General features: G+C 36.8%; 1 protein-coding gene across 1 annotated transcript in view; it reads left to right on the plus strand.

The window, feature by feature from the left end:
- DOCK4 (dedicator of cytokinesis 4) overlaps positions 1–24000 on the plus strand; it is a 262389-nt gene that overhangs the window by 181448 nt on the left and 56941 nt on the right. Inside the window, 5 exon segments of the mRNA XM_019474045.1 lie at positions 658–850; positions 9193–9320; positions 11390–11580; positions 20208–20337; positions 21711–21805. Of these exon segments, the coding sequence (XP_019329590.1) occupies positions 658–850; positions 9193–9320; positions 11390–11580; positions 20208–20337; positions 21711–21805 (737 nt within the window).

The following is a 24000-nucleotide window of genomic DNA, read 5'->3' on the forward strand; positions in this document are numbered from 1 at the left end:
AGGTATGAGTAGCTTTTCTCAGTCAGCAGGATTTGGAGAAGAAGGGAATGTCAGTTCTAGCTTCCCTTCTCTGGCATTGCCCTCCTTTCTTTTCTAATGTTTTGTTTCCATATTCGTTATACTTACGAATGAATTTCTAACCCTATTTTAGGATTGTTGAAGTGAACCAAGACTTCCAGTGCTGTCTCACTCCAAAATAAAAATGTTCATTATTTGAAAAATGGAAGATATGGAGGCCATTATATTACTTATCTTAAAACAAAGCAAACCAAAACAACTCCACTCAAATCTTTTTGTTCTGATATCAGCTGGTTTCTGTTATCCTTTTAAAAATTTCCTCTCACACATAGATCGTGAAGAATCTGTAAAGTATAAATATTTTTGTTCTAAGTTGAACTTTTTACTTTCACTTTGTCCTGGGAGAAATGAAGTCATTAGATAATGCTTAAAGGAAAATAGTCACAAGTGTAAGCCCGTTAATGAATGTGAGGATATTTCTTCTGAAAATATGACCATTTTTAAAGCTACTAACTACCCCTGAAAAGTAAAACCAGGCATTTTTCTACAGTTACTTAAATTTCTGTAGTTATTTAAATTCTATAAATGTCAAAACTAAACTGCAATATCTGACTGTCCATTTTTGCCCTTTTCCTCTAGGCTGTGTTTCTCAGCTCATTCCCATCGGTGTACTCTGAACTGTTGAAGCTCTTTGATGTAAGAGAAGTGGCAAATTTGGTTCACGATGCTCTGGGCAGCTTGCCGACAGTCATGCATGGGGATGAGTCCCTTCAAGCCGTTAAACTGCAGAGTATTGGAAAAACTGTAGAGAGTCACCTGTACACTAACCCAGGTAAGGTTACCCTGGGCTGCCTGCAGATGAGGAACTCAAATTGTGTGCTTGGTACACGGGCCAGCAGGTGCTGAAGGGAGTAGTGTTGCTCAGAGTAGTGCTTCCTAAGGAACAATTCTTGAAGTGCTGCTCTGTACGAGCTGCTCATTTACAAGAATACAGTTGGTTAAATTTAGTGGTTTGTTTTTTAGAGAGAAAGACTCTTAAAATACAGTTTTGCTTTGATCTACTGCTGGCAATATGTCTGTGAAGGAAGTTTGCTTTATACTTTTTAAGTAATTATAAAGGAAAAAGCTTTACTAAATTGATTTTTTTTTTCTTTTTTTCCCTTTTGGGGGCGGTTGGAAAAACTGTAGAGAGTCACCTGTACACTAACCCAGGTAAGGTTACCCTGGGCTGCCTGCAGATGAGGAACTCAAATTGTGTGCTTGGTACACGGGCCAGCAGGTGCTGAAGGGAGTAGTGTTGCTCAGAGTAGTGCTTCCTAAGGAACAATTCTTGAAGTGCTGCTCTGTACGAGCTGCTCATTTACAAGAATACAGTTGGTTAAATTTAGTGGTTTGTTTTTTAGAGAGAAAGACTCTTAAAATACAGTTTTGCTTTGATCTACTGCTGGCAATATGTCTGTGAAGGAAGTTTGCTTTATACTTTTTAAGTAATTATAAAGGAAAAAGCTTTACTAAATTGATTTTTTTTCTTTTTTTCTCCTTTGGGGGCAGTTCAGCAAACAGATTGTCACTTATCCATTAAGTCTTATTTGTGTAACTCTTGCTAGTTCAGCACTTTCGATCCTCCATTTCTTAATGTAGCATAAAAAGGCTACACAAATACAAGTGATAGTTGGTGCATAAAGTATATAACAGCATAGTTATATGCTATGAGGAAGAAAAAAATGCTTTTTGGTGGTGAGCTTGACATTCTTTTTTTCTGTTCTAAGTGAAACCCATAGAAGTGACCAAATAGTAAATTCGAGATGAACGAATTTTGAAATAAAAGAATTAAAATAGAAGAGATTTAAAGAATTCTAGTAAGTGTCAGTTTACTCACCAAAAGCCCTCTTGAGAGCTGTTTGGGTATTGGCTGATGGAGTTCAGTAGAAACAGTAACTTTTACCATCTAAGGCATTCAAGATAAACACATTACAATGATGAAGGGTCTTCAAAAACCACCAGGATATGCATAAATATTTTGAGGTGCTGCAAAATAAAGGAAGAGATCTTAGAAAATATTTTTTTTTTAAATGCTTTCAGTGATTGTACTTTAAAACTGTGAGCTCAAAGAAATGGGTAAGAAGTATTGGATCCTGGCTACTTTGCTTCATTCTGGTTGTGAAAACAGCTTACCCTTTCCCTTGTGAGCCTCCATGGCGGTCCCTTCCAGAACAGTTAGCTCTCTCTACAGCTGATTGATCAGACCTTTGATACTCTGGGTAGATGATGACATATTGATGGAGCAATCTTAAGGACGCCCTAATTTACGTTTTTCATTTTCCAGACTACTTAGGGACCAGGTAGCATTGTTTCCATTTTCCTCCCATTATCTCGGTTAGGTCAGCCTAACCAGAAGATCCAAATGAATGAATGTAATTAAAGAGAGTTATTTAATGCCATGTAATGGACTCTTGGGAACTTTCTTGGAACTGTAAATCTACTTTCAGCTGTATGACAATTTTTTTTGTTTGCTTCCTTTTGTAAAAGTGTTAGTTTTTTTATTCAAATCCAGTTTCATTATTAAGAGGTCATATGAGTTGGTTTGTATAAAAGCAGTGAAAATTACATGTTAAATTTTACATGGAGTGCGGGTTATACACAAATAGCATCTAAATTTCTTAGACCACAGGGAAACTGATGTGAAAGACATCAGGCAGTAATATAAGCTCCCAATGTCCATGATAGGAAGCTCAGGCAAACACTTGTACAGTATAATTTCATTCATCATTAAGTTGAAGGGTCATGTGGAGATCAGCATCTTGGTCTCTTTGCCCTTGATGTTTTACCTCCTTAGAATACAAAAATATAAGTAGACTTTCCCTCTGTCAATCCCTAGAAGGAAGTCCTTTTAAAATCCTCTTGGGAAAATAAATATTGCACTAGACTATGTTAATGTGCAGAGCAAACTGTACATCCTAATGTGAAGTTGAGGCTTGCTGCTGTGAAAATAATTGATTTCTGTCTCCCAGATGAAGATGATGAACACTGCAAGCTGCAGTGCTAGCTAACACATTGGAACTAGATGGAATGCAGGAAATAACTATTTAGTCAAATGTCTAAAAATGAGGAGGGCACTTCTTAGATAACATTTTCTGTTATTGGGAGCTTGCTTGGAAACAAGTGAGAGTAGTTTAGCATGGGAGTTCTACGCATTTTGTGCTGCAAGGGCCTGAACAACTAACACATTAGCTCCCACTGCTGCAGAAATCAACTGACACTAAAGCTATGCTTTCACTAAAATTAGGAAATATATTTGGTATATTATTGAAAATAGAAACATCAGACATGCAGGGGTTGATTTAAGGTGCCCAAGCACAGATGTTCGGTACAATTTCAGATGTATTTGATGCATCTAGTCTCTACCTACCTCTCTAGGGAATGCAGGTTATATGTTGTATTTACTGATCATGTGTAGATAGGATGTCTGAAATGGCTCTGTATTGAGGCTTTGATATAGCTTGCTTAGAACCTTTTTCTACTTCAGTAATTTTAAACTTCATCTGTTCCTATAGGTAACAACTACAGAGATGTTAAAAGATGTCAACAGCAGTTATCTGCCTAGCTCCTGTGAAAAGTTAGTGGGTGTTAAGGCGTTACTTTACTTCTATTTTTCCATATTTACTTCTGCATCTTTGTAGTACACTGCATTGGGTGTCTAAAAAGAAACAGATGACAGTTTTCCTGCTGATAAAGACTAGCAGTATTTTTTTTCCTCTTGGCCCTTCTTCCAGTCTCCTGGTATTTTGGGTGTAACTTTGGATGCATCCCTGTTGATACTTGAAGAATGGCCAAACTGATGACCTACATACGCCTGTACCCAGAAGATTTTCTACCTTTGTCATTTCCGATACATCAGTAGTCTAACACTCTTGTTTGTTGTCTTTTATGCATTAAATATTATTATAGCTTGCTTTGGGGAAGAGTTAAATCTCTTTTGCTGGGAAGAGTTAAGGCCAATAACAGAGAAACACATCTTGAACCATGTCCTTCTTGACATGGTTAAATGGGAATTAGCAGAACACCAATAATTTTTTTTCTCTAAGGGCACTACTTCAAGCTTGAAAATTCAATAGTTATGAAAACGTGAGGTGTGTAAGTGGAACGTCTAGGTTTCTTCCTCCAGAGAGGATGAGTTTTCTTGGAATCACCATCGATCAAACATGTCAATTACCAGAAGAGAGATTACATTAGTAGGTAAAGTCCTAAAAAATGAAAATCCTGTATTGACAAAGCCTGTATCTTAGCCCAGTTATAATCTGTGGTGCAGCTCTTTACCACATGGAGAATGTTCTTACAAGGCAAGAAACTTTGTGTCTTCCCAAAATATGAGGATTTGGACCTCTGTGCAAGAGTAGCTGGGTAGGACTTTTCGTTTCAGTGAGGCAAACTGTTCAAAACAAACAGAGGAGGGGTTTAATTCTCTGATCATTTGCACTATAAATTTCGTATGTTATATGATATCTATATATGAGAGATATATATATATATAATGAAGCTAGGAAGAATCCCGACTTGATGTTTTAAAGACATCTTCCTGTGTCCATTTTATTTAATTTATTTCATACGTAAAGTTTCATGTATTTCTTTTCTATATAACTTATTCCTTATCTGTTTTTTATTGTTTTCCTTATTTTACACTGAAACCCACTATTAATAGATTAGAAAAGTGATCGTTATCTATTTGTTTTCTGTCTGAGATTGACTGCTTCCCTCAGTCTGTCTTTGTGAATGAGCTCATCTAAGAATTGCATCCTGTGTATCACAGGAGAATGTACATGTAGGAAACTCTATGTTTCAGTAGTCATTCAGAGATGAAAATCTGACACCATCAGTGAGAGTAATTTACTATCTTTGAACTGCCCCGTGGAAAGGATGTTGTTACATGTTAGACTTCCTATGGGAATGAAAAAGAAGTTGTTAGCAAGTTCAGGAAAAGATACCATTAACTGACAAGGAGGTTTAGTTCTAGAAGCTAGGTATAATGATTTCGCTCTTATTCCATCATTTTTTCAAAAGACTCAGAACTCCTCTTTAATGAGACTTGTAAGATATCTCAGTAATCACTGCAAGCTAATTGATTGCTGTAAAAATACAAAAAGCCTATCATTATTGAAATTGTTGATACAAATCCTGAATTAAATTTAGTTAAAATGCATTAAACTTTACATATTAACAGAGAGTTGGGAAAAAAAGAGTCAATTTTTTCAAAAATTAAAGGTTTTACACATTGATCCATAGTACTGCTTTCAAGTACTCCAGGATCTTTTTCAGATTAATTAGTATTTCTTAATTTGTCTTCCACAGCAATATACTATTCTTTGGAGTTGTTTGTGTATGTGTGCTTCTATACAGACCTGTGGGGGGATGTATGTATGTATGTATGCATATTGCATACAAACATTCAGCCTTTATTAGTACCTCTATAGTGGAGAGCAGAAAATATTTTGCAAAAGCTTTGCAAATGATGCTTTGCATCTGTGGCTCTTTTTTAGACCAAGGGAGGACTCTTTCAGCCATACCTGTGTTTTCCTTCTGCACTACAGGCAAATTTTTTCTTTCAACTGAAAACAGTTCCTCATAAAAGTTTTGAAACTGACTGTTCCGAGAACAGTGACATGTCCGTGCAGTCACAGAGCAGGCATGTATGTTTGGTTTTGGAATTGCAGTGATAACTGTTTGTTTGGCTTAAGTATTTTCTTCTCCTGCCACCCTCAAGTCCAGTGGTTCTTCCAAACAAGGAGGTGTCAATTGAATAGGTCCCAGTAAAACTGTCAAAACCAGGAGCAACTTCCTTGGTTCTCACTGTTCAAGGAGAATGCTGTTTGTTTGTCTAAAATGTTCAATTACACTAATTCTTTTTCCAAGCAGGCTGAAGTTTTGACCATCTGTTCAGATATAGTCATTGAAATGAATATCATCTTTCTGAAATTAATCTTTAAAATACACTAGAATAAAAAAAGTTTAGTATGTCAGTGCAGGTGCTTTACCACTAACTGAAAAGCAAGGGGGAAAGCTGTGCTGCGGGTTAAATATTAAATGATAATGTAGCTCGCATGGGAAAGTCACAAGGATCGCCCAGAGTAGTCTCTCCTTCTAATTATGCCAAGCATGAACTCGAAAAGCTCTATGTCATGATTTTTTTCCTCTCTTTATATATAATATTTGTAAAGGGCAAGTATTAGCATTTTAAACAGTCATCTAATTTGGCTTCCTGCACAGAAGAAAAATTAAGACAGTGACTGATGGCTAAGAGTTCTGATTATTGCACCATTCCTTGCACTCATTAATTTTTCTATATACAGTGGCTGACACTGCAGCTGACAATTTTTAAGAAAAAGAGTAACCTTAGACAAATGTTGTACGCTACATTCTCCAAACTTTCTCACATAGTCCTTGGTTTGGCTCAGCGGTGAATATGCCAGCTCTCCTCTTCTGTAATACCACTACCTCTCTCCACCTAAACAGGTCAAGACAGAGAGGTATTTAGATTATGGGCTTACAAGTAGTATATCTAAAGCTGTGTCATACATGGTAGTTAATTCAGTAACTGGCACTGTTCCCTCCCATGTATAGTTGCCAGTCATTGTAAGATGCTTTTTGCCAATCTGTTTGGCCTTGGTAAAACAAAGTTCCTGATTATTTTATGGAACTTTTGGAAAAATGGGATACTTGAAACAGTTGAATGAGGGTGCTCAGTTTTGCCTGAGGTGCTTCAGGCCACATCGTATGTAAGAGTTGGCTATTTACAAGTCAAGTGTTGCTACACGTAGATTCTCTGGTCTTCAAAATGGAGTTCATAATGCTGCACTTACATGTAAGCAGTGCACAGAGTAGTGGGCACCTCAGAAAAGGTACCGAATCCTGTGTGTGCTGCCTAGAGTTAACCAAGAAGAAACACCTTGGCACAGGGCTGCTCCTGTTTTCTCCTCACCTTCTGGCCTGCAGGGATTCGAGTTGTAGCTGCAAGAGAGGACCTGCTGTCCTCAGAGAACCTATGGCCCAAAGGATAAGGCTTATACCAGTAATGTGTGAAAGAGCTACTATAACTGTTCTGTGACAGTTGTGGAGTTGAGTAGTGATTTGAGCATTTCCCTGAGAATGGAAGACCAGGTTCAGTGCTCTGTCGATCTGGATTTATCTTCCTTTCACCTGCCTGCCAGGAGAGTACCCCAACCACAGAGCCACAGCTGGTTTACACAGCCAACCCTTTATCTCTTCTTTTGAAGATGGGTTACCAGATAGTGAAGAATTCAATACGTGTAAGGCCTAACAGAAAGCAGGGAAAAGGAGACGTTCCCTGTAACCTAGAGGTTAGGTCTTTTCTGTAGGAATGGAGAGTCCTGCTTTCTCGCTTCATCTGAAGACATTAGCTCTGTTTTTTCATCTACCAGTAATCAATAAGCAGATTTAGTGGTGGGGATCAGAAGCTGGCACTTACCTAACCACAGGTCTGCGCATTAGCCATCTTCCTGCTTACTTCCCTTTCGACCCTATAGATCTTGCAGTGGATGGGTCAGCGGCAGCTGTGCACGCTTCACGTCTCAGGCTACCTGGGGCAACTTTGCTGAGCTTCTGTTTTTTAGGTAGACAAAAAGAAAATGCCTTGTTGGTTTGGTTGAGACACTTCTGCCCAGCTGCAGTGCTACAGGCAGATACAAACTCTCAGGCCAGTTCTGATGAAAACCTACTGAGGCACTTGCAGAAGTAAGCAGTCACTGCATAGAGGCTATTTGTTTCCTAATTTTGGTTTCCAGTACCACTGGTTTTAGATTCATTGATGGCCTTTTGCCTATTGCCATACCGTCTTTGTTTATATTTTTCTTCAGTAGGAAGATGTAGTGGAACACCTGAATAAATAATAAGCATGAAACAGCCGTTTAAAAAGAGCAGGCAAGCTTTTTTCCGAAAACAAGAATATACTTAGTGTATAGAAATCAACTTGTCCATATGATTTGTCTTGTGTTATACAGCTAACTAGACAATGAAAACAAGGGAATAATAGAGAAAAACATGATTAGTGCTGTATTTCAGTGAATGAAAGAAGCATTCAACAATTAAAATCTCAGAATAAATCTATCTTTTTCTTCCTCCTGGAAAAAATAGAGGAAATATTTGAGGGGAAAAAAGTGTTTATAGAAGGACTAATCCATGAACAGTACCTGGTTGGCAAAATGATTCTAAAGGAGTAATTTTCCAGCTAGATAAACTCAGGTTTTAGGAAATAATTGCATTAATGAACAAAGGAACTGAGTAGATGAATAAATTTAGATAATGTAGCATATAATCATCATTAAAATTTTAATAGAGGAAATGATTCAAGTACATTTCTATGAGAACATAATTTCTCAATTATCGAAAAGATCTAAAAACAACAACAAAATGAAAACAGATAACACCCATTCCATTTATCAAGTCGTAAATAGGTGTTTAATGTGTTATCACAAGTGTAAGTATTAGGGCTCTTCCCATTTGACATTGTCTTTAATTATAAGAAAAAGAAGCAATAAAAAGTAGCATGTTAATGAAGTTCTTGCATAATTTTGAGAGGATTCAGGACTGAAAATAGCACCAAAGAGCTGTGTTTAGAAAATGAAATAGAGGAAAGGCAAATCATTTTATGTAGATACCAGTAGTCTAAATTGTTCATATTTAGTAGGAGTGAGGAATCTGGAAAAGTGAAAATCCTGAAAGACATCTGAAAGTACTGCTTGTCTCTAAAGTAGAACTCATTTGTAGAATAATGTAAGTTCAAGATGAAGTCTGTTGTCACCTTGGCTTGCAAAGGGATCCTGTCACATGGCAGGGAACACTAGAGCATAACTGCACGTTATTTTGAATACAAGTGTTACTGTGCTAAGTGTTTTTGCATGACAGTTCAATAAATACTTAGAGTTTTCTGTTATATATAGTATATTCCACACAGTGGTGTTTTTCTTCATCCATGATATGACATACTGACTTTCAGCATGTTGTTTATTCTTCAAATATTTGCTTTAGGATATTATGATTATGAAGTAAAAGCTTCTGCTTATCAGAAATACTGTTTTGGACTGAAGACACATTTTATGTCTGTATTAAAATTAAATGATTCTATGAGAAGCTCCTACTCATAGAATTTTTCATTTTTTCCAGATTCTCGATATATTCTTCTTCCGGTAGTTTTACATCATCTCCACATGCATTTACAAGAGCAGAAAGACCTTATAATGTGTGCACGTATCCTTAGCAACATATTTTGCCTCATCAAGAAGAACAGCTCAGTAAGTAAAAACCGTGTCACATCCACAAGGTGTTGAACTTCTTTATATGGCTCAATAACATTTAATGACACAAACTGGACCTTGACCAAGTCCATTTTAGAGAGTTCTCTGTGTGATGGTTCTGCATAAACACGTCATTTTGATTTCTCATGAGCCTTTTCTTCCCATGCAAGAATAGTTTAAGTGTACCGCATAGTGTTCTGCCAAGCTTTGGCTCTTTTTGAGTGCTGTGTTGGACAGAAAGAAATGTCCACTTTCTTTTAGAGGTATTTTCTATTGTGGGCTGTTTAGTTGTAGGGGACATAGGGGTGATATAGGTAAATAGATTGATATGAGTGTTGCAAGGGGGGTTGCAGTTGGTTGTTAGTTGATAAACTTTGTGGCCAATTTCTGATGTTTGTGTTTCCAAATTCATCTGTGAAAGCTGCATATGAGAGCTAGCTTAGATAGGTGTATTGCAAATATGAAGATGATGATAAGTTCTGACAGGCAAAGGGCTATAATACAGTTAAAAACAAACATTGTATGTAGTTAGTGCAGTACATACATATCAAGGCCAGCATACATTACATTGTAATGCATTAGTGAGAACTGTTCTATGTGTTTCTTCATTTCATATCACTGTCAGCAATTAAAATTGCTCCATCAGTGACTTGATATGGATGCGGCTTGCAACTTTGGCACTGTAACAACATTTTCATTGCAGCTGCTCCTGGATTAGTATAATACCTCATCACAGGATAAAGTGATAGATGATAAAGCATAGCTGTGGTTTTGGACTGGGAGAAAGGCTTACATGTCTGGTCTTAATTTCAGGAGATCTTTCATTTGGAGTCATCAAGCCAGAGATGTACACGATAACAAGTGGATGTCTACATAAAACTCTCTCCAATGTTCAGGATATGCAGCTACTATTTTTAGTAGTCTTTGAGTCATTGAGAGTATTAACAACTTGGTGACTTAATAGTAGTTTGTACATGAGTCCTCACGGTTGGTACAGTTCCTAAATACACTGTATACTGTCTGCCTTCATAAGTAGCGAAGTTAACAGTTGTTTGATACTAGACGAAGTGACAGAGAATACGGCCGTGACACTAGGCTCCCCTTGTTGAATCCAAACAGGAATTTTGAGTTTTGTTACAAATCATATGCTTTGGGTGTGTAGGAAGCAAAAAAAAAAGAAAATAACAATCACTCCTACACCTCAATGTCAGCAAAGTTGAATGATCTGTTTGTCAGCTGAGTTTTAATTTGGTTGTGTGCATTTGATTATGAAATGTTTCTTCCTGCAAAGAAATGTCATCTTAAATTGTGGATAAAATCGCTCAGATTAAGATGGTGTCTGCTGCAGTGGAGACAGAAAACATTGTTGAAGCAGGGAAAACATATTTGCATCTGAATTAAAAAGGAAAAGTAACTACAACTTGACTTCATCAAGTGTTTTCATGCATGTAATTAAGGTATTCATGGTCTTTTTTGGTGGTGAACACTTTGGTTCCTTTGTATTGATGTTGCGTACAAGCAGTTGTAGGCTTACATAAATGACTAATTTGTTTGTGCTACTCAGTTGATGGGAAGCAATGTAGCTGGTCGTTACCGCTGAAGCAGGTCTTGAAGGTTGAGCACCATCTGCTTGTTTCTGGTGATAGTTTCAAAGTGTGAAAACAGAATTCTACTTTTTGGAAATTAAGCCTCTCGTGGCAATTTCCCCAGAAAATGTATGGGCGTTACCTATAAAAATCTTGCCCGAAAAGTTCTTGTATATTATTTACTGCTTTCTTCTAAATGGTAATTGAAAATAGAGCTATGCTAATTTGATGTACACTTACATATTCAAAGTCATCCCCGTAACTGTCCTCTATATTTCAGTACAACATAATTAGTTGAAAATTGTTAGAAAAAAATCAACAGAATTAAACCATATATTTATTAGAGAATAGTCCTTGTTTCTTGAATATAACATTCATATTAAAAAAACCTATCATTTGTTTCTAAAATGACATCAAAGGAAATATGCCTGTGGTCATCTTTCTATTTTAAAATCTTAAATGTTTTATTTACTATTTAAGGAAAAATCTGTCCTGGAAGAAATTGATGTGATTGTAAACAGCCTGCTAGATATTCTGTTAAGGACCATACTAGAGATCACCAGCCGACCACAACCATCAGCTTCTGCTATGCGCCTCCAGTTTCAAGATGTGACTGTAAGTTTTTTATAATGAAATAGCTCACAATTGTCACTGGTTGGACAACTAGACTTGTGACAATATTTTCTTTAGATTGTAATTCACAATGTCAAGATTTTGTGTATAAAACAGAATGAAGAGAACAAAGAGAACTTTTCTTGCATTTTATTCATTTTCAGTGGAAATAGTAATTTTTTTCATTAAATTTATTTATAAATTGTGACCCAGAAAAAAACCCAAAAGATAAAATTTCTTTTGAGACTGTTTCAGGTCAATAATTATTTCATTACGTTTCTTTTGTCGACAAATTTAATAGCTTTCTGAAACTCTCTTTAAGTTTGAATTCCTGAAAATGGAAGATTATCAATCAATAACATTTTACTTTCTAAAATGCATACATTTTTACATGATGAAGCAGCTCTAAAAAATCCTGCAGAATCTGTGATGCTAAGTTGTACAAATCCAAATTTATTAATTGAACAGCATTTTGTTGTTCTCTGGGCTGAGCATTTGAGCTTCATTTCTATCACATGAAGTAGAGCAAAGAGGATGGGTTTAGAAGATTAACAAGGGATATTTTGGTCAACCTGCTAATTTGCAGCTCATGCAAATTAGAAGGTTGAAATGCTGGCATTTACAGGAAAGCCTATGATGAGCACTGATGAAACAAAACAAAGTGTTATTTTGCTTTGTTTTCAGCAAGGTTCCCGGTTTGCTTTTGAAGGGCAAATCAGTTCTAATATAGCAAGGGACATGACTCCAATATGAGGTGAGGGGGTGACATTTTGTGCAGAGAACATAGTATGCTGTGTGATTTACCATCTCATTATACGCTTAATTAATTAATTGCCCAATTTTTACACTGTAACGTTTTTTGTTAATGAATAGATGGTTGCTTTTCAAACCAGAATTTCCTCTGAGATCAAACATTTCAAAAAGCATTTAACAGCTGCGGAGGAAATGTGTTGCTGGGTTTTTTGTTTGTTTGTTTTACTTTATCCCACAGAGAACAAACGTTATATGGCGTGTTTTATGGAGCTGACCAAGCTCTGTAGTAAGATAACACCATGCTTTAATCACTGTGATTCATCAGGACTATACATCTAAGAGTTTGGGTTTTTTTTTCTTTAAATTACAAAATTACAAATGTACAGTGTGTGGCATATCAGACCATTACAAGAAAATCTCAGCTGAAGTAAGGGTTGTAGTATTAGACTGCTAGTGTAGCAAAGCTCTGAGCTTATTGGTTTCTTCTGAGATATCCACTTGCTTGCAGATTAAGTTTTCATAAAACACCATGACAGCCTAATTCTTTCACACCATCAGAAAATCAGACTCTGAAAGTGCTTTCAAGCTGCAAAATTTTCTTTTTATGCATCAGAAAAGCCATGTCATTTTCACCACAGGCATCTCAAAGAATACTTAATGTGGAAGTGACTCACAAGACAGCATAAGGCAATTATATACATTTATGTAGAAACATCATGCAGTATGGGCTTATGGCAACACACGGAGCCAGATTCTTGGAACTATTTGTAGAGCAAGTATGATAAAGTACTCAATGTGAGTACAGCAGTAGAGTCTGTTCCAGTATGTTACCATTATTTCAAGCTGCATGTATCATAAAATATTGTTTGTGAGGTGTATCATGGCAGTACAGTGGATAAAATTTTGTCATACTTTTGCATCAGATATAGTCTTCCTTGTGGAAGTAGTCCCAAACTCATCTCAGTGTGAACTTCTAGGCCCACGTGTCGCTGTTTTTCTGCACAAAGAAGCAGCATAAAGAAGCAGCATAAAATTAGGCAGCATCAGGCTGTGTGCTGCCATGACTGCACCGTTTCTTTCATCTCAAGTAGTTTTGGTACCTTGGTACCGTTTCAATTTGCAGTGAAGAATCTTGTTAGATGGATGTGATGCTTAAACTAAGCACAAAGAAGACACGTCTTCAGGGTGTCGTTAGATGGTGACCCGCAAGATGGATGTGATGCTTTAAACTAAGCACAAAGAAGACACGTCTTCAGGGTGTCAGTGTTACAGATGTTGCACTAACAAACATTGAATTTAATGCAATGGTAAAAGTGAAACTTCTGCTTTAGGATGTCAGTGATTTAGACCTTTAGATTTCGTTAAGAAAAATGCATTTGCGCTTTTAGATTTCGTTAAGAAAAATGCATTTGCATATAAAGAGTTAGCAGAAAGCAATCCAATTAAAGTGAACCTTTATTGATTTAAGATCTTGGAAGTTCAGTCCCTCAGAACCTAAATGAATTGCAATTTAATTGTGAGCTCCACGTATTTTAATAATTGTGCTCCTTAAATAAGATACAAAAAATTACTTCAGGATTCTGCCTAAGTGAATTGGATATACTGCTTGGCTTGACTTATGACACTAGAATGGGATCCTAAGTGGTTTTTATCAAGGTCGTTATGTGTGTGGAGTTTGCTTTCGTGCATGATTCGCATGTACCCTGACTAGTTAGTCTGTGGCTAACACTGGCAGAAATCTTACAACATACATTTTTGTGTTGAGTTCAACAAATGCAGCTGAATGTTCATTGTTATTTTAAAAACCATCTGCCTGTATAGCTCCCTACATTTGAAATAAAAGCTCAAATTTAGAAGTCAGTTAACAATTAGCTAAAGCTGGTACCCTTTTAAAGCTAATCTGTCTGTCAACTATAATAGTACAGCTTTCTATAATAGATTGTGATTTTTAATATACTACTATAAGTGGAAGTAAATGTGGGAATATAGAACGAAGGTGACTGGAAAGGACTGCTTAAAATGCTTAAGCAAGAAGGGAAGTATTCAAAAGGTTCATACTCAAATTTTGTCACTCAAGCTAGCGATCAGGTAAGCTTACACCCATATTTATTTACTCTGCTTATTTTGGCTAATTAGCCAAATCTGAGTCGTCTCAGATTTTATAACTGGAATAAAAGTCTCCAAAAATTATGCCTATTTAGATGAACTTACATTATCCTAAATTGCAAGATAAAATCGTATTGAGGCTAGATATAATGAAATTGAAAATATTAAAAAATAATGATAGAAGACCAAAGTTTCTTGTTTTCTGAAGAGAACCTGATAGGGTTGGAAATAAATTTTCAGATATTTACAAGATAGCAGCTGTAACCTTGATGGTTATGCCCAGAGTATGAACAAAGACTTTGTAGCCTTAGGATATTGTTTTGAGAATGCTGTGTTCACTGTAAAAAACAATGGTTTTGCAGGGACGTAATTAATTTGGGATCATTATTTCAGTGTAGAATCTTATTATGGGCAAGACAATTATTATTTTATCACCAAGTTGCCAGTGAAAGCCATCACCTCACATACCACTAAGTATACAAGGTATAATCACAAGGTTTTATTTCTCTTTTTGATTTATCTCCCTTTAAGATATTCCTGTGCTTTGATGAAACACTTCAGTATTTAAATGCAACCTGTTTTTCAAATTAGCTATCTTTTGCATGGGCTTTTATGTGTACTTAGGTCCACTCTTATGGTGGGAATAGGATTCTGTTGCTTCTACAATGACAGCAGATAGAATTGCATGGGGGGGGGGGGCTATATAATAGCTTTAAAGCCATAAACTTAGCCTCAAAGCCTGTTTTAAAGATGGCGTCAATCTAAGGTTACACAGTTCTGCTTGATTCTTCCTGCCAGGCAGTTGTTTTTTTTGTTTTATTATATGTATTATTTATTCATTCATTCATTAAATTATATATGGCAATGGCAAACACACAGCTTGAGAAATGCATATTCAAGTAACTCTCCATTTTTCTTAACTGTGCAGCAAGTCCATTGGCAGGAAGACCTGTCAGACTTGAAATGTCTATCTGCCCAGTTTGATCATGGAAGAGAGTAGCTGCAGAACTCTTTCAGGGCAGCTTCTACCAATTTCATTGATGGAGTTACCAGGTTCACGGAGATACAGCATTTTTAATTCCTTTTTGGAGGAGGGGGATGGATTTTTTAAAAATGTTTTGAAAGTTAACATTTCCTGTATAAAGATATACATTAAGAATTCCGCTCTGCAAGACCCTGAGAAATGTATATAGAACGAAATTTGATGCACACAAGAAATCTTGAGCAATCGCTTACGCCCATTATTCGGCCAGTGATCCTATATAGGAGAGTAATAATGTCCTAGTGTGTTAGAATATTTTTAGACGTTACCCTTAAATTACCATTTGATAAACTTTAAGTATTGGCCTGAAAAGGGGAGTCTAGTCATGGTGCAATTTCAGATTTCCTTAAATTCCTGATAGCTGTTTAGAGCTGTTCTGAAGAGAGCATACCATTTGTGAGTGCCTTTTCTTTGTAGTGAGATGGTCATATTGAGCTTGAAAGATAGAAAATCCTACTGAGATGTTACCTCTATCATGAGTCAAGGGTACTACCTCAGAGTTACATCGGGTGGACGATTTTTATACTAGTATTACAGCACCTGTTGTCACCTAGCATAGTTGCTATCCTTAGGCAGTTTTTAGTATATGTTATGGAACCTAGGCATTTTTTACTGAAAATATTTTCCCTTTTGCTTGAGTTCTGACCGGGTCTATATTCCTGGGTTTAGATTTTTATATTACCTAGGGGTTTCAAGCTTGATTTCTGTTCGAAGTTTCTATGAAATACAGTGTTGAGTTTATTCAGACTTTCTTGCTTCTAGAACATGAAAAAACTCTAGAATTAATGCTTGAATGGTGTTTGATTTGACACATTTATATTCCCCCCACGCACATACCCTACTATTATACAGAGACATATGGAAAGCAGCTGTAGCCAGTGCCATCAGCTATCAAAATAGAGGTCTTAAGAACTCAAGTCCAGAGTTTGTTATTTCCATTCAGATCTCATCAAATCAGCATCAGCTCCACCAGTGATTCAGTGGCAGTAGGTTGATCATAGTTAATGCAGCATTCCTTCTCTTCTGAATCTTAAATAATATATTGGGTTTTTCCCTCACTTGGAAATATCAAATATCACTGAAATGTGTATAACTGAGAGCAAGAGTGAAAGATGAGAGCTAGTGTGTGAGGCTGACACTGCTGTTAATCATGAGGTGATTGTGTATGACTTAGGCTATCTGAACCATCTTGTCACTTACCTCTGTATTTTTCTGCTTTGCCAACTGTGGAGCTTCCTTGGTATTTTATACTGCTTTAAGATATGCTTCTTAGGAAATGACATCAGTATGAGTAAATGAAGATTCAGAAGGTGTAAATATCTGTAATAAGACCTTTTCTTGTCTGAGATGCTTTTAGACACTGAACTAGTAGCCACAGTTCATCTTGTGGCTAGTATGCACTTTGGGATTTAAGCTTCAGTGGTAACTACCATCAGCTTGCTGTATTTTTGAATCCTCTTTTTGCCCCCTGGTCAGTGATGTCAAAGTGGATTGGGTCTTCCCTAAGCCACATTACAAGTTACAAATCTGATACAGGGTTTACAAGGGACTTACCTGAGTGTAACCCAGGCCTTTGAATTGCTACCCGCTGTGCTTTTTCACTTTGACTACCTCTGTTTATAATTAACCGTCTGTACTGAACGATTAGGCACTGATATCTCAAGGTATTTCTTCTTCCTTCCGGACTAATTCTCAAGGTAACTATGTCAAGTGCTTGCATGAATGCATGTTTGCACAGCATTTGTGATACTATTAAAAAAATATCCCCACCAAAACACTTCTTCAAACAAAAATTCACTCATGCAAGTACTTGTAAAAAGGGAATGAAGGTTGTCATTCCTTCTATCGAAATATATTTGCAGTTCTTATTCTTTTTTTTTTAACAGTCGATACCAAAATTATTAAAGACTGTTTCCAACTTGTTAATCACAGTATAGCAAAATGGAGACTTTGAAGGAATGACATGTACACAATTTTATATGACATGCATCTGAGTGATGCTTTAAACAAGTGTTTGTTTATGGAAATATTTCCTCTATTTTGTGAATATATTTAATTTAATTAATTGACATAGTGTCTATTTTTATTTTAGTCAGTTCTTCAAAAGAGTCAGGTTTTTTCCACACAAAGCAGAAGATAGAAAAAGCATTTTATATTTGAAAACATGCAAATGAAGTAAGAAAGAAATGACAAGGGATTCATGGCTGAGTGGTAGCACCAGAGACTATACTTCACTCACTTTTTGAAAACTTGAATTTAATGAGGCAGTAATTTTAAATGCTTCCTTTTATCTTTCAACATTATTTTAAAGATATGCTCCTTTTGCTTACCACAAAATACCATCTTCTTCTAGTAAATATATTTTATAGCAATTTATAGAACAGAGGCGCCCTTGTAGGCGGATATTTGCTGCCGCAAAAAAGCTCAGATATAATTTGTGACAAAAGGTAACAGTGGAAGTTATAAATAGGAGGAGAGAAGTGAAAAAGGGAATGAGAAAAACAGTATATGTTAGCAGAATGCAGCTTTGACCACAGCAAGGTGGTTTTGGTTGATATGTGTGGGTTTTTTAATTAATAGATTAAAAGAAGACAAACCAAACAGATAAGCACCTGCCAGAAGGCCTAGTTTTTATCCATTGGCAGATACATAATGGATACATAATGTGGCAGAATAGATATACAGAAGAGATCTGATGAAGGGAAAGAGAATATTTCATAGGGATGGGTGTAAACCTTACTAGTTCTCTGATCCCTCTCTTCCAGCTAAAGGAGCCTGAGCAGGTTAAGGTGGGTGCCGAACCCTAACACCAAGTGCAATTTATTCCACTGTTCTCTAATGACCCCTTGGACACAGGCTGTTTGAGGTCTGTAGGCATGGGGAATGCCTCTGGAGAAGCTCAGTTCTAGCCACCATCCTTCCCCTGATATGCAGGGACATCCGCTCACGTATGGGACTTCTGAAAGGATGAGTGCTGGGGCAGAGGGGTAGCTCTGAAACAAATATTTGGGTGGCTTCTGATGTAGATTGAGGAAGCAGTGAAGGAAAGAAGAGCTGGGAAAGGAGTTGGCCACAGGATGGTTGTCTGGGCAGAGACAGCTCACTGTCGAACCATCCTCTTTCTCATGGCCACCTTGGCACTCTGCAAAAAAGCTCTAGGATGCTCTACAAAGACTTGATACCGAGTAGCTCGGTAACTCTGCAGTGCGAACCAAAGCAATGGATGATCAAACAATTAGCTTCAAAGCGGACTGTTGACCCAAACTAAAATGCTAATGTAGATGCACCCTGAGAGATCCAGTGAAGAGTCTGACCTGCTTTGCAGAGGATTTTACATGCATACAGGGAAATGTGAAAGAAATTCCAAGGCAGTTTTTGATTAAATGAATAGATGGTTTTCAGTCTTTCAGAAGGCCATGCTTCTCACTTAATCACAGTTTGATAATTTCATCAAGCAAGTATTGCTGCTAGAGGAAACTGAACTGTGATATTGTGATATTATTTAAGTGGTGTAAAATAGTACTAGAGCTTATGTACACTAGGTAGGAATATTGAGAGATGGTATTTAGAGTATGTAAAGGGACAAAATTACTCCCTTGCGGTCTCTTAAGAAAGAAGGCATATGAGACATTAATTATGTCTGTACTCAACCAACCAAATGTTAGTTCACTTATACTGCCGGCAAAAATGTTTTTTAAATGTTAAAATCTGTTACTAAATCACTATGATGTGTTCAGCAGAGCAGATACAACTGTGAAAGACAATAGATTAGTGCAAAGGAAACAGTTCAAAATACAGTTACAAAATTGATCTTCCATGAATGGTACTTCATAGTAATGTCTTGTGACGTTTGGACCATGAAACAAAAATGAGCAATTGCATCATGCAAAATGCCAGGCATTGTAATGCTGATCAAAACACTTTATGGAATTGCTACATGGAGGTGGGTCCCTTGGGAGCGAACACTGGCACTGAGTATCGATGAGCAGTGCTGACACATGAAGGATACCAGCACATTAATGGCAAAGCATCAGACTAGTCAACTGGCATTTTACCCTTTGGTTATTTTCATGCTTATAGTGGATTCCTAGGGAAACGTTATTACCAAATATACAAAAACTGAATCATGAAAAATAAAAGTTAGCTACAGATTAATTCTGTTAATAGAAGCTTAATAGTTGTATCTTGGAAATCTTACGACTAGTTTTTCTGAAGTTCTTTATAAGTTATCTGTTTCTTTCAGTTATATTTCAGCTTTGAATTATACTGCATTTTGTTTATACGTTTTTAACATGTACTGTAACAAAGAGATCTTGAGTCTTACTCAGGCTTTTCAAATCCACATTTTATATCTAATATCACTTATCACTAAATTGATAACACAATTTTCTATTTTTTCTGTTAAAATTAGAAATAATTAGCCTGTTGTTAATGATTCAAAATTTAATGCTAGTGTCTACATTTGCTTTGTTTTAAAGTTTGCCTGGAATAAAAGATTTATTCTGGTTTTAGCCAAGTTACCTAAAGAAATGAAGTATACATGATCTTCCTCTCTGTCTGTCAGTCTTTTCCTAATGACTTTTGAACAAGCTGATGAATTTCAGCAGGCTTTGGCAATGGTCCGTGGGTCTCAAAGGCACTAAGTTTACACCCCATGCAGCCCTTGGGTTTTAAGTCCTTAAACCATTGCTTGTTTTCCCAACAGGAGCCATTTGGTCTCTTCAGTTCAGCAGCCAGTCAGTTAGCTCCCTAACACCAGCAAGATGTATTGTGTCTGGACAACAGACGGGATAAAAATGGGGTATGCGAGAATTTGGGACATTATTGTGAGGTGACATACGGCAGCATTCGAGGCATTGCCATATTGCTGGGATTATGGCACAGAGCTGCAGGGATTGCAGCGCAGGGAAGGGAGGTAACCCCTAAACTAAAAAGGAGCAGGCAGAAGTGTTGAAAATTAACTACAAGGTGCAAAGCTATAGGAAAGCAAGCTGGAATAAATGTGTTACTCGTAGAGCTACTTGTTTATCTGTAAAGCTGGTCACCTGCATTCAAACACTATGTTATCTGCAATGAGTATCATTTATACTCTTTAATACAGCTAATTTTTTGGCATCTTGCTCAGAAAACAGGTTGTCTCTTTTATGTAATCTTCTCTGGTGGGTGGGTGCAGGGATCTCAGCTGCCTTTCCCAGCGCCTGCATTCATCCTCCTTTACAGCGATTCTCTAATGAAAGACATCTGTTGTGCAACGTCCGTCATCTACACTTTGGTAAATGCGCTTGAGAATATATTTTGGTGCTCAAAACTATTTGGTATCCTTTGGTTGTATCTTCATCTCATCTGTGTTTTGGGCTAACTCTCTACAAGTGGTGTGGGCAGAATCAATACAAAACATTTCAAGGTCAGGTACCACACTGATCCTGTTAGGCGTGTTATGTCACTTGCCTCATGCTCTTCATGATGTCAAAAGCTCCGTTTTGCTTACTAAAAAAAATACTGGCAGTACTACACACAATCAAGATGGGCTTTAGAAATATTACCCTTGTTGGTAGTTTTATTTGTGAAAAGAAAATCTGAAAAACCGTGTGCTGAGAGGAATAGTTTAGTTATTTATTAGTGAGTTAAATGACACAGGAGATGATAATGCTAAAAGCTGCTAAGCTGTGCTTTCTACATTCACAGTAGCTCACATACGTTCACTATTTTTATAGATTCAGCAAATGAGGCAGAATGGTTAAGTGACCTGCATACAGCCAGCCAGCTGCGATAACAGTTCAGGGGCCTGGGCATCACTATTGAATTCACTGGTCGTTGCAAACCCAATGATAAAATTGTCCTTGCACTCCCTCTCTTTCCCACCAAATAATGCCACTTTAGAATAAATCTCGAAAGTGATGAAAACCTGGCATGATTAAGGAGATATTCAGAACTCTGTAGTGTTTGTAAAGTGCTTTTTTGATTTGCAAATTTTTCTCGGGATCACATTTGTGGAAGTGTATGGGTGGAAACCAAATGCATCTTTGACATTTCTCTTATGCATTGTTGTCAATCAAATGGCACATTAAATTATTTTCCTCCTTGTAAGAAAAAGGAATTAAATCACTATTTGAAGCTTTCTTGGGGAATCAAAAAAATGAAAAAATATTCAGAGGTGTATCGATGTTGAACATAAATACAATTCTGCTATTTCTATAATGATTTTTTGACTCTGATTAAAATATTTTTGAAACTCACCACTCTTTTTAAAGAAGCAAAGACATATGACTGCTTCTTTTCCTTCCAAAGGATTTCCTGCTGCAGATTTTCACTGTATTTCGGATACTAATACGACCAGAGATGTTTCCAAAAGACTGGACAGTGATGCGTTTGGTTGCAAACAAGTAAGGCATTTTTAATGTTAATAAAAAGTACGGGTAGTATGCAAAGATCATGGTATAAATAAATAAAGTTATATGATCATATGACTGCTTCTTTTCCTTCCAAAGGATTTCCTGCTGCAGATTTTCACTGTATTTCGGATACTAATACGACCAGAGATGTTTCCAAAAGACTGGACAGTGATGCGTTTGGTTGCAAACAAGTAAGGCATTTTTAATGTTAATAAAAAGTACGGGTAGTATGCAAAGATCATGGTATAAATAAATAAAGTTATATGATGTATGTAATAAAAATCCAAAATATCTTTTATAATGCTGGCTGCAGTTTTCCATTTTTGAATTTAAGATTTAAAATCTCTGGACTTATTTTACATGACATTCATAATATAATCTGCACGTCTTTCTATTCTGAATTTCAGTAAGCACATATAACTGGAATCTCAAAAACACTTTTACAGAATGAAGATGCTAAGCATCAACAGCTTTGTTTTCCAAGTAGCAAATGACAAGTCTCAACAGAACTTCATTTCAAATCTGCTTGTTGAAATGCTGAGTTGGTAAAGATCTATTTGCTCTCAAGAAGAAATTATCTGCTGTAATATCATTAACGATGTTTTTGCATGTTTGTTAATTTAGTGCTTGTCAGGAAAATCACAAATTAAAAATTGCAAATCAGGAAATGAGGTACCTCACAGGCAACAGTAACGTAGGGCTCTAAGCATTGTCTAGTGATACTTCGAGACGTAACCTGCCTTTGAGCTATTCTTTCTCTGCTTAGGCCTTATTTTTAGAGAAACAGGTTCCCAGCATTTCTGAGAAGTCATTACAACGGGTCTGAAACTACTGAATTTTATTTCACCTCTATCACCAGCTATCCTTTTTTGTAGGCTTAGCTTTAGATCAGCTAAGCCAGCTGAACAGTCAACACAATTATACAAACACCAATGTCGGCAGAGGAGGGGGGTTGTGTTGGGCAGACCTAGGAATCCCGAATTTAGGATTGACTTAAACTTTCATGGTACGTATTGCAATGCCTGATGGAAATTGGTTTTTAGTCTGCATTGTGCCTGCTGGCTCCAAGGAGAATTTAAATTCATGGTGCTGTCCAGACTACTAGTAACAATATTATCGTTACAATTAAATTTGGCAAAACTTGTGTTCATGATGTATATTTGTGGAGTGTGTGTGTGGATATGCAAGCATCATAGTATTTGTTCAAAGTTTGTCATGACTTGAAAAAAATAACATTTTTTGCTCATTTTTATTACGTCAGTTAGTGTTGCTAATGTTGCCAAATTTGAACTACAGCCAAAAAAAAAAAATGATCAAAGAATAGATATGATCATTTGTTTCTGTGTATGATATTAAAGAAGATACGGCTGATACCAGCCTGCATCTGTTAATCATGCTTAAGAAATAAATTGAGAAACACAGGAAAGAGGGAAAAAACATAGGAACTTTTAGACTAAATATATGATCTAAGAAATTGTTATATATTCCAGAAACAGCTGGCTTGGCAGATGGCTTTGCAACAGCTGACATGTACAAAACTAAGATTTAGGAACGACCTTGGCACGTGTTTCTCAGGCTGGTGGTGTTTAGATATGCTAACGATGATGATACTAAGTTTTGCAAAAGGAATATTTACTTGCACCAGTATTTTAGTTAGCATCACACATCTCCTTTTATTAATCCATGTCATGTTGTTTCTGACCGTCTAGGAGGTGACTTTATGTCCAGTTCTGTCAGGCAAAGGAGATAGGCAGAAGTTGACTATAACTGCTGGTGGGAATTGGCCATGAGAAGCCAATCAGATCAGTTAATTGAACCCGATAACACACATTTGCATAAGCATTACTGCCAGCAAATGGGATATAAACACATCTTTACCAATTCGGCATTCAATAATTGCTTTGCTAGGCGTACATTCCTTTGTGGAGGAAATGCTGGTTTGCTATGAAACAGGGGGTTGGCCAGGTGTACTTAAAAGTGTGGTGTGAACTGAAGACTCATCATTCCTATGTTATATATCTGTGGCTTAGTTTCTGTTCCTTTTTGAGGCAGCAGAAAAGAAAATCCACTTCTGTTCTCTCCTCAGCTGCAGAGCACTAGTTCTTTTCCGGAGCTGTTTCTGAATGGGAGCTGCTTCTTTTCATTTGTGTCCCCCACTGCCATCGCAGTGGCTGCCTTCCTTCGGC

Source organism: Aptenodytes forsteri, unplaced genomic scaffold (assembly GCF_000699145.1).
Source record: "Aptenodytes forsteri isolate BGI_AS27 unplaced genomic scaffold, ASM69914v1 Scaffold166, whole genome shotgun sequence".
In the NCBI taxonomy this organism is placed as follows: Eukaryota; Metazoa; Chordata; class Aves; order Sphenisciformes; family Spheniscidae; genus Aptenodytes; species Aptenodytes forsteri.